The 16,922-nt window shown below is 37.4% G+C and overlaps 1 protein-coding gene across 7 annotated transcripts in view; it reads right to left on the bottom strand.

Annotated features, from left to right (window-relative positions):
- LOC116721181 (tumor necrosis factor receptor superfamily member 5-like) overlaps positions 1 to 16,922 on the bottom strand; it is a 59,935-nt gene that overhangs the window by 39,354 nt on the left and 3,659 nt on the right. For 2 of the 7 annotated variants that reach the window (XM_032564744.1, XM_032564751.1), the window contains exons 3-13: positions 16,534 to 16,627; positions 16,271 to 16,396; positions 15,682 to 15,837; positions 15,445 to 15,532; positions 15,269 to 15,359; positions 14,813 to 14,906; positions 14,550 to 14,675; positions 13,747 to 13,902; positions 13,510 to 13,597; positions 13,249 to 13,424; positions 13,131 to 13,162 (exon numbers count right to left, since the gene is read on the bottom strand). In XM_032564744.1, the coding sequence (XP_032420635.1) occupies positions 13,131 to 13,162; positions 13,249 to 13,424; positions 13,510 to 13,597; positions 13,747 to 13,902; positions 14,550 to 14,675; positions 14,813 to 14,906; positions 15,269 to 15,359; positions 15,445 to 15,532; positions 15,682 to 15,837; positions 16,271 to 16,396; positions 16,534 to 16,627 (1,227 nt within the window). Of the gene's footprint in view, positions 1 to 12,217; positions 12,726 to 12,992; positions 13,039 to 13,130; positions 13,163 to 13,248; positions 13,425 to 13,509; positions 13,598 to 13,746; positions 13,903 to 14,549; positions 14,676 to 14,812; positions 14,907 to 15,268; positions 15,360 to 15,444; positions 15,533 to 15,681; positions 15,838 to 16,270; positions 16,398 to 16,526; positions 16,628 to 16,922 lie in introns of those variants that run through there. The other 5 variants (XM_032564780.1, XM_032564771.1, XM_032564785.1 and 2 more) reach the window with 4 other exon arrangements.

The raw sequence follows: 16,922 nt of genomic DNA, 5'->3' as shown, positions 1-16,922 counted from the left end.
TGGCAAAACTCTCGCAATCTCAGACTTTTTCTTGATGTTGTAGTAGATCTAGGAGGAGACTCCTAGATCTCTAGGAGATCTAGGAGTCATCATTCCCCCATCATTCCCCCCCCAATACAATATACGGTGTGTGTACCGAAGCAATATCCGGCAAAAGTTTTGGGAAGAAAGTAGACTCATATAAGTTTGGACCATATATGCAACCTATTAAAATGTGTTCTCCATAAAGATAACCTGAGATGAGAACATATCTGCCATCATTGTCGCTCATAGTTTTCTCCAATGTAAAGGGAAGACTGCGATGGATTAGAATGGCAGCTCCTCTACTCTTAGAGTAAAATACCTGGCCTACCCAGTTCCTCCTCAGTTTAAGGTGCTCATTGTCAGTTAAGTGGGTTTCTGATAATAATGCTATTTTTGTGTTTTCCTTTTTCAAGAATGTTAGGATCTTTTGTCTTTTTATCACATTATTTATTCCCTTAACATTAAGGGAGACTATTTTGAGATCACTCATAGTAAAGCTGATGAAAGCTTGACAATCTGTGAGAGAGAGGGCCAAGAGCTGCAGTAGACCTCCATGAGTTTACAAAAAGTAATTGAAAAATCGGCAGTTTGGTGACATGAAAAATTGGTAGCTTACAATGTACATTGGCGTAAACAATAACGTGAACGAAAGAACAGCCATCCCCAAACGATGGTCCCCATACAAACTCCAACCCCCCCACCCTGCTCTCCTGTCCCCTGTGCGGCTCCAGAACGCCAGCCGCAGTAAGAGAACGAAAACTGAGGCACATGAATCCGAGAAGAGTCGCCGCCGAGAAAAGAAGACCAGACATCCTCCCTAAAGCTAGGGTTAGGGTTAGTCTGATAAAGATCGTTTGGCCTTGGTATGTGAGCGGAGCCTGCTTCTTTGCCGCCGCCAGGATCCTGGATGTATCTCTGGAATGATGTAGCTTAACAATCACAGCTCAGGTCTCGGCGGTCCAAAGCTCCGGCAAGACAAGACAGCAGAGCGTCCACGCGCTGCAACTCCAAAACAATCACAAGAGTGGAACCACAGCCGACCAGGAAGGGAGCGGATCAACAGGCGAGGGCTAGATGGAAGCCGCACGCCGCAACAACCTCCAGCTTCAGCCGCTAATGCCAGCCGAGCAACGGATTCAGATGAGTGGATCAAGCACACCAGCCACTTGGGCAGCCGACATGTAGCCTAGTAGGGGAAACAAAGACACACGCACCTCGCAGCGGCCTGCTCAGCTATAAAGCTATCTGCCCCGCCCACCAATCAACTGCGCGCTTCTTGCTACACCTGTTACACAGAGTTGGGAGGGTGGAACACCATCCCACCACATTAGCAAAATAAACTAGTCTGGCTGCCCTCAGTCTAATAATGACTCTCAGAGCCTCCATGTTGTTCAGACTCCGGGTCCATGGTGAGGAGGAGGATCTGTGTCCTCTAACTATCAAATTATGGGCAAGAATATTTTTTCATACACTGGTTTGTGAATAAAAACGTAGGTCTGATGTTGACGTTAGAAAAACTGTTTCTATTTATATTTTCATAATCGTCCTCACAATAACGGGACAAAACCCGCCTCGCCCATAAACACAGAAATGTTTCAGCTGCAGAGAAACTTCTGACTTTAACTTCATCATTCTGCTAAAGGCCCGGTTCACTACAGGCAGCTTGAGTCGGTCCACCGACAGATAGAAAGAATATCTGTCTTTATATCAGACATACTAGTATAAGACACGGTACCGACTGTCACCATGAGTCGCAACGCAGCTCAAAGCCCCGGTACCACCTGGTACCACCTGGTACCACCCGGTATCACCTGGTACCACCTGCTCTCTGTTTGCTCTGCTTCTGCTTAACGTTTCTACCATGCGGGTTAAAGCCGCTGACAGGATCTGGGCTGGAGGTTCTGGGGTGTAAATAGAAGTTATTGCAGAACCTCAAGTGTTAAAGGAAGATTCGGCCCAATTAGAGTCACAAAATAAACATCAGAGAAAATATTGCAGCAATAATTAGAACCGCAGCAAAAAGCCAAACATGCCACAATGAAATGAATCAAAATATCTCCAAAGCATCGGGGGACTGACAGGGGCCACCAGGGGATTCCAGGTAGATTCCAGGTGATTCCAGAGATGCGCATCACAGCAGCTGTTCCTCCAGGGCCGGCCCAAGGTAATATGGGGCCTTAGACAGAACCCCCCTCCCCCCATCCTACTAACCTCAGCATCACTAACATGTTTAAATATCGATCAGGTGAATCTGTGAGAGGGAGACCAGGTTTATTGGCCCAGTTTAAAATCAATCACTGATTATTGGTTATTTGCTGTGATGTATTTGTGAACAAACCCAATTCAAACACAAAGATTACACCATATTGTAGCCATGGTAACACAACAATCAAACTACCAAGATGATTCTTTAAACTTTTACAAAGTAAACTTCCTAATTAAATCCTAAATGTAGTATTTATTTTTCTCAGCTGAATGCATTAAATAAAATGTAATAACATTGTTATTCTCTATAAATGATGCTACAGGTTTAGATCTTAGATCTTTTTGTGGGCTCTAGAGTCCCTTTTTTATGAAGTAGGCTGACAGGACAGGGGGAAGGAAAGGGGGGAAGACATGCGGTAAACGTCGCCGGGTCCAGGACTTGACGCCTCCAAATGTGGGTCAAGCTAACCCCTACACCACCACGGCACACCCAGAGCGAGACAGTTTTTTTTGCCAAACAAAGATAAACAGTTTTAATTAAACTCTAACCAGTAGCAACATTAGTTTTCATAACTTTGTTTCAAACTAATCCCTGAACTACAGAACAGAACTCCGCTCCGTCAAAGTTCATATTTTCAGTCTTCTGTGTGTCTCCACCCAGTTCTTCAGTTTAACAAAGGAAGACAATGACCCGCCATTAAAAACACAAAGGCCTGATATGAGCAGCTAACAATGTAATTTTACCTGAAGTCTTACATCGCGATGAAGTCAGTTTTCAGTTGAATGTTCGTCATTGTCAGACATTCACTTTATGATTTCATTTGGTCAGTAATGTCATAAGATCTATGGTTTTTGCTCTTCGTCGGTTTTCAGGTTTGCAGTACCAGACAGGAAGCTGCACACTCCCTTAGTTATGCGCATGTGCAAACTGAAAGTGAAGAGGGTTCCCCTTTTCTTCCTCTTTTTCTTTCTTTGTGACTTTTACTGGCGTGTGACACCCAACGTTAAGATGTCTACACTGCTGGAGTGTGGACTCCCTTTAATCTAAATTCTTATATATAATCTTGTTTCCTTCAAACATTTAATAACTGCTTTATTTATTTTTTGTTTAATTAATATCTTATTAAGTTTCAATGTCTCTATATCATATTTCCTAATTTCTTGTTTTAGCTTCTCTCTACTTACTGTATATTTTCCACTATGAATTATTACATGTTCTACTGTTTCCATATCCATACCACGCTCACAACTACCTGTTGGATGTTTACCTATCAAATGTAAAGTTTTATTTAATCCAGTATGTCCGAGCCACAATCTTGTCATTGCTACTTGTTCTTTTCGATTTTCTCCTATTATTTCCATATTCCCTACTTTCTTTTGTATATGAAATAAATTACTACCTTTAGTTCCTTCTTCCCACAATTGTTACCATTCAGATTTAATTTTGCTCTTAATAATTGATTTTATTTCAGATTTACAATACGCTATTTCCATACTTCTACTTTGTTTTAAGGACACCTTAGCTAAATGATCTGCCATTTCATTCCCTTCTATATCTTTATGAGCAGGTATCCACATAAACCTAATCTTTATTTGACTTTGTGTCATTCTAAATATAACTTCATAAATTTCGTATACTAACTCCATACAACTTTCAGATGAGATATTTAAAATAGACATTAGTGCTGATAATGAATCTGAACATATAAGAACTTTTCCAATTTCATTTTGCTCTACCCACTGTAAGGCCATCAGTATCGCTAACATTTCCACTGTATACACAGCTAAATGGTCAGATGTTCTTTGTTTCATAAATATATCTAGTTCAGGAATAGCATAAGCAAATCCTGTTTTATTTGAAACTAAATCTTTTGAACCATCTGTATATATAATTGCAAAGGATTTATACATATTCTTAATTCTGTCATTTACAAAACTTACCCATCTTTATTAACCTGCATTTATTTATAAACCTCTAGCTCAACATTCGCATATTGAAACAACCAAAAAGGAGTAATTGGATAAGGCACCGCAGCACCGTACCTCTTTCCCTGTATCCCCATTTCCCTAGAGGATTTATCTGCTGCCCATGCAAAACAGTCTATTCTAGCTTTTCCACTCTCCCAACAAGGTCTCAGGATTCTTACTGTTGGATTATTCTCCTCCTTATGTCCCTGCAAACTCACCCAATAATTTAGCATAATTTGCTTTTGTCTTAAATATAAAGGAATCTCCCCCATTTCCACCTGCACTGCCAAAGATGGAGACGTCTTCAAAGCTCCACAGCATAATCTCAAAGCTTGATTTTGAATTACCGTACTTCTAATTTACTAATCACTGTTTTCGCAGCCTGGCTATAAACTACACATCCGTAATCCAACACTGATCTGATCAAGGCAATATAAATCTTTTGTAAATTAATTTTATTTGCGCCCCAATCTAATCCTGTTAAACACCTCATTATATTTATAACTTTTTTACAATTTCCTTCAAGATATTTTACATGATCACCCCATAAAAGCTTGGAATCAAACATGATTCCTAAAAAACAAAATTTACTTACTTTTTCTATTTTTTCTCCATACATTTTTAAATCAATTTCCTCAATTTTCTTCCTACTGAATACAACAGTCGTTGTTTTACTCACTGAGAATTTAACTCCCCAGTTATAAGCCTAATTTTCAACAGATTTAATAGCATTCTGTATTTTCTTGTACACTAATCTTACATTTTTCCCTTTCCTCCACAAAGCGCCGTCATCAGCACATAATGACTGAATGACATCCTGATCTACTTCTGTAAAAACATCATTAATCATGATTAACAATAATAAAGGACTGATAATACTTCCCTGTGGAGTTCCATTATCAATCTTATATTTATCGGATCTTGTTATTCCCATCTGTACCTGCATAACTCTATTCAACAAAAAGTCTTTAATTAAATTATAAGTCCTTCCTTTAATCAACATTTTATATAATTTTATAAGCAACCCATCCTTCCACACCATGTCATATGCTTTCAAACAGATTTCAAACCTTTAAAGCTCCTTTACCAGCCACAGATTTTAGCAATCTTCTCAGTCTCCGCGCTTCACCACCACGTATATTATACCTGGAGATTAATTTTTTGATTTCCTTAGAGCATTGTTTAATTCAAATAAAGAAAAAAGGACCATTTAATAAATAATTATATCTTACATTTTCTTCTAATAAATTAACATTTTCATTAATTGTACAAACTCTTCTAGGTTTTACAACTATGAACTTTAACAACTTTTTTAACCAACATGTTTGCCTTCTCCTCCCCAGTCACAGCAGTAACATTTCCATCTTTCAGAACTGGATATCCATATTCACTTCTAATTCCATTCATCCGTTTTATCATTTCCCCAAACTTGTGAAAGTTTTGTTTCCCTACCGACCGAATTACAAAAGTTTCCCCAGTAAATCTTTTTTGCATTTTTCACATTTCTTTTAACAAGAGCTTGTAACCTTTTATATTCAATAAAATTCTGAAAACTCTGATTTCTCTTTAACAATCTAAAAGTTTTATTTTGAGATTTAATTGCAACATCGCATTCCTTTGTCCACCATGTTACAATTTTCTTCCTATATTTTCCTCTTTTCCTTTGTATTATTTCACATGCAACACCTAAAATGGCTTCACAACTAGAAACATTTACATTATCAACATCCAAATCTACATTAACCTTTGCATTTCTTTATTACTTATTATTTTATATTTTTCCCAATCAGCACTTCTAAATATCCATCTTTCTGTATACTGTCTTTAACATTTTTCTTTCCATTTCTAAACCAATTTCAATAAGTATAGGTTATTGATCACTTCCTATCTCTTAATATTTTCCAATTACTAATCCCGGCAAAATTCTCTGAAACTAAAGTTAAATCTAACGCTGATTCATATCCATTTCTAATATTAATCCTCTTCTCCAGTATTAAGGCAATCCAATTGTTTTGTTATTTCTTCCACCACTTCTCCATTGGCATCATTCCTGTTACACCACAAAGTACTAAAAGCATTAACATCTCCACAACAAATTAACTTTCTTCCTGTATTTTTAAACATTTCTTCCATTTGATGTAAATACAATATTTTACAAATTATAAAAATGTAATATGTTAATACTTTCTTTATTAATCCAAATTTCCACAGATAACCACTCTAGAATTGTTCCTGTTCCTAAAAACTATACTGTATTCCTTGTTTTATAAATATTACACATCCTCCTCCACTTTCTTGTTCTAATACTGTCATATCCTGCTTTCATAAAATCTAACTCTGGTTTAAACCATGTTCCTTGTACACAAATAATATCTGGTTTATTTTCCAAATACTTTAAATATCCTTTAAATTCTTGACCATTTGCTAATAAACTTCTTGCGTTCCATTGTAAAATAAACCTTAAAGTTTTCCTCCACCTTGTTTTTCATTTATTTCAAGTGTTGTGCTCCCTTTATTTTGTGTGTTAGTTCATTAAATAGTACAGCCACCACGAGCATCCGGTAAAGAATGAGGAGAGTTTTCCGGTCTTGGTTTTTTAATCGAGCTGAGAGAGGTCTACAAAAACACAAAAACAACAAAATGAAAGCCACTATTTCCGCGCTCTATAAACGGTTATTTCTAATTTGTCCACCAGATGGCAGCAAAAGACCACAAACAAACCGCAAAGTACAACATCACAATCTTAACTCTTTGCATTACAATATATATATATTAAACTGCACAGGTATACAAATTGTGGTGGGATGGTGTTCCACCCTCCCAACTATGTGCACCAGGTGTATCAAGTAGCGTGCAGTTGATTGGTGGACGGGGCAAATAGCTTTATAGCTGAGCAGGCCGCTGCGAGGTGTGTGTCTTTGTTTCCCCTACTACATGACGGCTGCCCAAGTGGCTGGTGTGCTTGATCCGCTCATCTGAATTGTAAGTGCCATTTTGTACCAAAATGGGATTTTTGGTACAAAATGGCACTTACAATTCAGGATTGAATTGTAAGTGCAATTCAGGATTCTTACAATTCAGGATTGAATTTGGGATTGTGGTTAGGTTTTGGATGCTATACCTGCCGTGCGTTTCTGCAGCGTTGCTCGGCTGGTGTTAGCGGCTGCAGCTGGAGGTTGTTGCGGCGTGCGGCTTCCATCTAGCCCTAGTGATGGTGAGATGAAGCCTCATGAGGCATTGAACCACTTGAGCCAACTGGTTCGAGAAAGGGTTCATTTCTTGAGGCTTCATGTGCACACGAAACCACCTACTGGCCAGGTGTATAATCACAGCCAGCTGTATCTTAACACGTGTGATGCATTGAATTTTTGTCTATTATGGCTCTTGGGAATGACTTCACAAAAGGTGTAGGACGAAATCATTTGTCTACATAAATTATGTATACACATATGTGTATAATAAAATATTGTTTGAATGTATTCTCTGTGTGTAATTATTCCCAAAATAGTAGTGTCATGTGATATGGCATGTTGTGTAATAATGTTTTTCTGTGACTCTAGAAAAATGGCCTGGGCTTAATCAGGCAGAGGACAGTGAAAGTGCTTGTGGAACTAGGGAGGGGGTAGTGAATAGGCTAATGCTTGTGTAACTTGGATGATTTTATGCATTTTTATTAAGAAACAACAATTTCTCCACAGTTTTTGGTTTCAAACGATTTCTCTTTTTTGACATTACACGGATGAGGTGTTATTATTGTACCCCAACTCCTTGGAGCACAATAAACACCTCACCTTTACAGAAAATAAGAAACAGTGAAAAATACAGTTCCTCATAAGCAAACCTAATGCATCTGCAAATGTTCAGTTCACCTTACCTTGTTAGGGCTCATCAAATCGAAATGTTCCCACATAGGGGAAATCCTCCTCTTTCTCGCCGGCTCCATCCTACTCCTATCCTGTCCTCGTGCTCCTAAATCTCCTATCTATCTATCTCCTAAACCAGGGGTGTCAAACTCAATTTCACCAAGGGCCACTTCAGCATATTGGCCACCCTCAATGGGCCACATTGACGGTATAAATCAGGAATGCCCAAGTGCAGTCCTCCAGACTGCAACTTTTAGATGCGTCCCTGCTAAAACATACCCCAGACAAAAAGTTGACTTCCCTCATTAGCAGCAACTCAGTTCTGTAGAGGCCTATGAATGAGTCAATGATCCAGGTGTGTTAGAGAAAGAACGCATCTAAAGTAGCAGAGTGATAGGTCTAGAAAACTAGACTTGGGCAACCCTAGAATAAATGTATGAAAATACAATGTTAAAAATAAATTAAACAACACCTCATATTGTTAAATAACTGATTTTATGTATTCAAGTTTTAAATATTACATTTGAGTTTGCATGGATGTAAAATTACTGCTCAGTTTAAAAATTACAATATTTTTAAACTGAGCAGTTTAAAAATATGCTCAGTATTTTTAAACTGCTCAGCTAAACTTCGCTCTTTAGCTTGTTAGCTTGTCGATGTTTCAGTTTTATTCGCTGGGAAAATTATTCTTTGTCTGCTTTAAAGATAAGCAGACAAAGAATAAAAACAAGTTTTGATATTAACTCTCAACTTCATTCACAAAACTTTTTCGTTATTTATTACACAACGAACATGTATTTCACATAAGAACAAAACAATGAGGTGATGTTGCCTGTCCTTGAACACAACGCTGATCCCTCTTCACCCTGTCACCAACTCACACACATCCTCATTGTGTTGTGCTGTGTAAATAAACACAAAACAAAACACAAGCAAAATCAATAAACTATATGCATATTCCAGTATACTGAGTTTTGGTTTTACATTCATTCTATTTAAATTTAGTTTGTTTGTGCTTACCAATGTTTTCTGGCCGGATGTCTGGCACCGTTTTCCCCTGGTCAGTTCGTCGATGTCTGGTTTTAGTTCTATTCTGTGGCAATCCGCAAAATGACGTGTAGGTTTTCGTCAGTAATGCGCGATCTGGTCTTGGTCTTGTTTAAAGTCATTATTGAAAACATCTATTCGCACAGATAGGTGCTTCCAAACATGGACAAAACACGAGCTACATGGAGTCGAAGCTGTGGCATCAAATCAGGGGGCAGCAGAGGGTAAAAGTCCTCGATTGAAACATCACTGAACTTCGCTCTTTAGCTTGTTAGCTTGTCGATGTTTCAGTTTTATTCGCTGGGAAAATTAATAATCAGCTTGAGGTGACTCTGCTGCACTCTAGTGGTGAGAAGCCGTAATGTTGGCTGGTAACAATCGGAAGGCATTATGGGAGATGTAGCTTGTAGTCAATTCGTGCTCAAAACCTATTTTAAGTCAATCAATGGGGCTGTAAAACGGTGGTGGGGGGAGAGGGCCACATAAAATGATGTAGCGGGCCACATGTGGCCCGCGGGCCTTGAGTTTGACACATGTGTCCTAAACTCTCCAAACACCAAACTAACTGTCTCAAACTAAATAACCACTATCCAAACTCTGCTATCCAAACTCTGCTATCCAAACTCTGCTATCAAAACTCTATCTACTCTCTCAACTGACCGCAACTCGCCTACAACAACCCACATTTTGAATGGAGCCTGTGGGGTTTCTAAAGCTGTCAAACCCCGCGCCAAACTCTGAGCCACGTCCCGAAGCAGTCACGTGGTACAGCCAGGCAGCGAGGCTTCGGACGTCATCGTTTTCGGCTCCTCCCCTAAATGAAGCAAGCCCCGATACGCGCTTTACGGAAACGCCCCCTCCATTACTCGACACACGCCTCGAAGCCTCGGCACATCACTATCTAGCCCTCGCTTGCTGATCCGCTCTCTCCCTGGGTCGGCTGTGCTACTACTCCTGGGTAAGCTACCTGTTTAGATTTTAATTTACTTTACCTGAATCCACGGGTTTTCTAATGCGTTTTTTTTTTTGGTTTAGGATTGTTTGGGAGTTGCAGCGCTTGGACGCTCTGCTGTCTTGTCTTGTCGGTGTTTGTTTGGGCCGCTCTGAAGGAAACCTGTTGCTGATTGGACAGGCTGAGCGAGCGGGGCAGGAGCTTCCTCAGGCCCATTTGAAGGGCACTGAAATTGGACGACGACGATTTGTTCCACCGTTTAAAGTGTTTGTGTTTTTTTCCTTTTACAGTTTGTTTGCTTATTATTGAACTTACTAATGAGTTTGCTTTTTTTGTTTTGATTTACTAATTTGTTTTCTTTGGCATTACATGTTTTGTTCATTTATTTTTTTGGAATAATTCAAGTTGTCACTTTTATTTCACATGATCCGTTTTCATTTCCAGGGACAGTAGTGGGCCCGAAGCCATGCTTTTAAAAAGAAATGTTTTAAATGAAATTGTTTAAATAAAATATTGTGAACTATTCTGTGTTCTGGTGCATCTTGTTTTAAAAAAGAACCCCCTGCTGGTCACAAAATGCTGCTCGAATACTGATAAGAATACAGCAAACATTACTCAGAACCAATCACAGCAAACATTACTCAGAACCAATCACAGCAAACATTACTCAGGCGGCATCCTGAGCTCTTAAAGTGCTATACACACAGTTATATTAATTAGTCCATTTTCAACATTAAGCCTTTTATTCATCAACTCCCAGGATAAATCCTTCACAGCTAAACATTTTTCTGCACTTGTCACTATAATTTAGATTTTTTTCAGTTTTCTGCTTCACTTGATCACTACAATTAATAACATATGCCATGAATAAAATGAATACATCCATTGTGATTTCCATTCCTGACATTGTACTTTGACTGGGCCCAGTTTTTCTGAACTGTTCTTTTTTTCTTGAACATTTTTTAATGTTTTTGACTATTTTCAGCTGTTGTCTTTCTGCTGCCTTTTTCCTTGCTTCACATCCTCCATGTGCTACATTATGCCGACCACCACAGTTACAACATTTCAACTGTACATCCGCTCCACAATGATCTCCACCACATTTAGCACATCGTTGCTTCCCTGTACACACTGATGAAATGTGACCTTTGACATTTGAAACAGCGTAGAGGAGGAGGGATATAACAGAAAAACTCATAAAACCAATTTTTACCTTATCAGCAAGAACGTCACCTTGAAACTCCAGAAGTATCGAGAGACTCTATTTTTCCCCAGCCACAGACTTTAACCTTTTCAAACTCCTCACTTCACCACCACGTATTTTTCTTTTAAGTTTTTCTAAATCATCCTCGAGCGGAATACCAGTGGTTACACCACGTGATACTCTATTTTCTCCCAACAATTTTCCTTTCACTCACAACCTTTTTACAAATGTTATCAATCTGCATGCTTTTATTATTTTGTTCTTCAGATTTACATTTTATCAACGTGTTTCCATCACGCAAACTATGATTTCCTTTGGTCAGCAATGTCATAAGATGCAGAGACGGTTCCCACCGCGTCTCTGATGGGAAAACGCGGATCGACATAACACCGCCACCTACCGTACAAAAAAACAACAACAACGTATCTATAATTCACTATAAGCCAACAACATGGCTAGTGTGTCATGTTGTTGATTTTTTTAAATTCAGTTTTTATAATGACTACTACTGAAAAATTGTAGCTGTTAGCTATTTATTTAGCTTGCTAACTAAATATTAAGTTTGTTGCTTAGAGGAAGCACACTTTACCTGAGCCAGAAAACCAAGGTCAACAAGATTTTAGGTAAATCTATAAGTTAGTTTACATATTCAAAATATCCATTTTGAATATATAATAAAATAAAATAAAAACATATATACTGTATATATATATATATATATAGCCTACAGTCAGAAGCAGAAAATTCAACATAGCAACGACTCCAGTTTCAGAAAGTTTTCTTCATTTCTCAGCTGGCATCTAAATGAACTTCTTATCTAAAATTATATAATCTATAGTCTCTACTGAGCAGAACAAATGAACACATGAATGGATCTGGTAATTCACTTCTTCACCACTTTGCTACAACAGTCACTATGGTGAATATGTCTTTGTGACAATAAATGCATGATGGTATTTAATAAAATGAAATTTATTATGTATAAAGTTATTCATTTGAGCATTTCTATCTGCAAAAGAAAAACAATAAAAACTGTAATGCTATTTGTTCAGGTGTTTTTAGGTTTTCAGAAAATCTGAAACATATTAGCAATGTTAACATTTCATGTCAGGTTCCTGTGAAGCAGAACATGAATATCAATAAAATGATCTTAAAGCTGGTGGATCATCAGGTTTCTTCATAAAACTGTACAAATGTCTGAGGTTGGTTTCACATGGAGAAATTCATTTACTGACGATGGTGGTAGGACTTCGCCCTGCAATCGGTAGGTTGCTGGTTTAATTCCCACTCCACCGACCTTGGGCATTGTGACCTTCTGAAAGGCAGTTCACTCGTCTTGCCTGCTGGTGCTGATCAGAGAACCTGGTGGTGTCAATGTTTGGTAGCATCACTTCTGTTAGACTGTCCCAGGGAAGCTGTGGCTACTAGCTAGTAGCTTGTCACCATCAGTGTGTTTATTGTCCTGTATAGAGAAAAGTTACCAAACCTATTAGATTTTAATAGAAACATCCAGACAGCTGCTCAACCAGAATCCTTGATATCAGATTTTAGACTATAAAGACGTTTATTTCATTCCTTAGAGAAAATAATCAATCTCAGTCTTTCAGAACAATGACCAGAAAAAACTATCTATCCTATATTATTATTATTATTATTATTATTATTATTATTATTATTATTAATAATAATAATGCTATTATTATTAAGTAAAGAACAAAGTTCTTCTTACCTGGTACATTCAAACAAACTCCCTGTTCTTCTCCTTCTGCTTTGTCCTTTCATGTAGAAGACGAGACAAATTATTGACTAAACTAAATATTGTTATCAATATCTGTTCACATTACAGTTCAGTTAGAAACCTACTTACCCTTTGGGGTTTTTGTCGTTTTGTACAAATGTCTGTTAAAAATGAAATGTTACAATTATTAAAACAGTAAAAAATAAAATGCTGATAATATTTTAACTACAGTTTTTTTCCAACTCACTTGGTATTTTAATTTTTTTAGTTTTCCAGAGAACAACAACAATTGCTGCTGCAACTAATAAAAAAATCACCAAAACACCGATCACAACTCCTGTGATGTTGTAACTTTTTTCTCCACATTCAGCATCAGTTGAAGCTGTTCCTGCTTTTATCAGCTGAAGGTTTTCCTTTTCACATCTGAAATAACAGAAACATGAATCCAGGTAAATCATTTGGTAAAACATTATCCTGTGTTTATGCTGTTTGTAAGAGACCAGCTTACTGTGTGTGAGGCTGACATGACAACATTGTTCCATCAGAAAATGATCCACTGCTGCATTCAGAGCATTCTGTGTCTGTGGAGGCTGTTCCTGGAGAAACACAAATCACTTTAAAGTTAGTCAGAAGATTCTGATCTGATTTTTAGTTCTGATCAACATGTAACTCAGTTTATTCTTTTCAAAAGTCAGAATTCATCTAAAAATAAAAGCATTTATGTGTTGAAGAGAATCAGACCAACCCATCCTGCTGATGTAATGTCCTGGTTCACAGCTCCTGTGTTTCTGTGCTACAGAACAACCTCCTGATTTAAGGTCTGTACAGTAGAATCCCTCCATTGGTTCACAAACTGTGTCTGTAGTTAGTCTACATTGTTGCTTTTCCTTCAGCCCAGCTCCTGTGAACATATTCAGATTACACATGTATGGAGAAAACTAACAGCAACATGGTGAATCTCATTTAAGTGAGACAGAATAGTTTCTCCAAGTGAATGAAAAGAGACATCTCAAAAAAGGATTTGCTATAACACAAAATTAAATATTTGGGCTTAATTCAGTCCATTAGAACCAGAACCTTGAGGTTCTCCAATACTGAGTGTCTTTGAAAACATCAGCAGAGACGACCACAGCTGCTCCACGTTCACCTCCCACCCACAATAGCGAGGAACAGATTGTATAATAGAAAAGCAATAGAAAAGCTCACTGCCTGAGGTAGAACCGAAACGCATGTTAACCCCTTAGTGTGTGAAAAGCACTTTTAGAATCTAGAAAGGTATTTGCCCACAGATGCCCCCATGTAGAACCGCCCTTGCCCATCTGCAATGTGTGATTACATCATTAAAAGTAGCATGCTGAGAAGGACCAACAACATGGAGTTCAATCAGTGAGGTCATTTTCTTCTGTAAGATAAAAGCCATTCTAAAGATTTTGGGTCTTACATCTTTAAACTCTGCATATATTTTGAACACAGGTGTTTGTGGCCGTGAATTAATTTTTTAGGCAAAAATAAAAAAAACAAGTTGAAAAGTCACAAACATAACTGCACCTGAATCACAAGTAGAACATGGATTACATTTCTTTAGTCCATTTGGCAGGTCCATATACGTCCCATCTGAACATCTCTGACAGGTTGTACTTTTAAACTCTTTGCAGTCTGTTTTGACTCTATAGCCTGTTGGAAAATAAACAGTTTATCATTTTAAAGAATAAGATGGGTTGCATGATGAACAAGATTCAGGCAATGAAAGCAGCCTATCTATAATAGAGTATAAATATCAGAATAAACAATAATTCATAACTGGAACATACCAGCAGGACACATAGGACAGCACTCTTCTCCTATGTTGTATTCAGTTATATGACATCTGAAGGATTTGACTCCGAATTTTCTCATCTGAATCACCTGTGAAAAGAAAAACATTTTTTCTAACAATTAGGATCAGATTGTAACTGACAGCAGCATTTCCCTTTAAGATCAGTTATTGTTTATCCTGCTTTGATGAAACATTTTAGCAGTTCTATGTCAGCATAACATTAATTTAGATCAACAGTTATTTATATTATTAGATTAGCTTCTAGTAGAGATCAACCTGTTCTTAGCATTAGTTGCTGCAATTATTGAATTTAATTCATTTTATTTATGAAGTTTCAATTCATAATCTTAAGGAACTTTACAAGACTATACACTCCAAAAAGCTACAATCTATACAATTCAATTATAGATATTTAAATTTGCAACTAAAAAAACACCAGAACACTGATTACAATTTCTGTGGTGTTGTAACTTTTTCCTCCACATTCAGCATCAGTTGAAGCTGTTCCTGCTTTTATCAGATGAAGGTTTCCTTTTTCACATCTGAAATAACACAAACATGATTCCAGGTAAATCATTTGGTAAAACATTATCCTGTGTTTATGCTGTTTGTAAGAGACCAGCTTACTGTGTGTGAGGCTGACATGACAACATTGTTCCATCAGAAAATGATCCACTGCTGCATTCAGAGCATTCTGTGTCTGTGGAGGCTGTTCCTGGAGAAACACAAATCACTTTAAAGTTAGTCAGAAGATTCTGATCTGATTTTTAGTTCTGACCAACATGTAACTCAGTTTATTCTTTTCAAAAGTCAGAATTAATCTAAAAATAAAAGCATTTATATGTTGAAGAGAATCAGACCAACCCATCCTGCTGATGTAATGTCCTGGTTCACAGCTCCTGTGTTTCTGTGCTACAGAACAACCTCCTGATTTAAGGTCTGTACAGTAGAATCCCTCCATTGGTTCACAAACTGTGTCTGTAGTTAGTCTACATTGTTGCTTTTCCTTCAGCCCAGCTCCTGTGAACATATTCAGATTACACATGTATGGAGAAAACTAACAGCAACATGGTGAATCTCAAGACATCTTTAAGTCAGACAGTTTGTCCAACTGAATAATATCTGAATCGTTTACATAATTTACATTTGTGTTCAAAATAACAGCAACATCACTAACCAGATTTAGCACTGATTTTATAGAAATTATATTTCTACATTGTAAGTGAATATGTATCAGATGTAAAGTGACAGAAAACAACAAACCCAACTTTCATAAACTGAAAGTAGAAAAGGAAAAACATGGAGTGAAGCAATTATTGCTGAAATATAAAAGATTTTAACACTGCAGATATTTGAACACAACTGTTTGTGCAGTTGAGGAAGCAGATGTGAAAATGATTTCATGAAAAAAATAAATAAATAAAAATATAATACAAAGTCAACATAACTGCACCTGAATCACAGGTAGAACATGGATTACATCTTTTTAGTCCATTTGGCAGGTCCATAAATGTCCCATCTGAACATCTCTGACAGATTGTCCTTTTAAACTCAGTGCAGTCTGTTTTGACCCGATGGCCTGTTGGAAAATAAACAGTTTATCATGTTAAAGAATAAGATGGGTTGCAGGTTGAACAAGATTCAGGCAATGAAAGCAGCCTATCTATAACAGAGTATAAATATCAGAATAAACAATAATTCATAACTGGAACATACCAGAAGGACATTGATCACAGCACTCTTCTCCTATCTTGTATTCAGTTATATCACATGTGATGGAATCGACTCTGAAGTTTCTCATCAGAATCACCTGTTAAAAGAAAAACATTTTTTCTAACAATTAGGATCAGATTCTAGCTGACAGCAGCATTTCCCTTTAAGATCAGTTATTGTTTATCCTGCTTTGATGAGACAGTTTAGCAGTTTTATGTCAGCATAACATTAATTTATATCAGCTATTATTTATATTATTAGATTAGCTTCAACCTGTCCTTGGCATTACTTGCTGCAATTATCAAATTTAATTCATTTTATTTATGAAGTTTCAATTCACAACACATTTCATCTTAAGGAACTTTACAAGACTATCCACCCAGAATAGCTAC

The sequence above is a fragment of the Xiphophorus hellerii genome, chromosome 1 (assembly GCF_003331165.1).
Source record: "Xiphophorus hellerii strain 12219 chromosome 1, Xiphophorus_hellerii-4.1, whole genome shotgun sequence".
NCBI lineage: Eukaryota > Metazoa > Chordata > Actinopteri > Cyprinodontiformes > Poeciliidae > Xiphophorus > Xiphophorus hellerii.
Note: the sequence above shows the minus strand (reverse complement) of the source record. Positions and strands in the feature narration are given on the sequence as shown.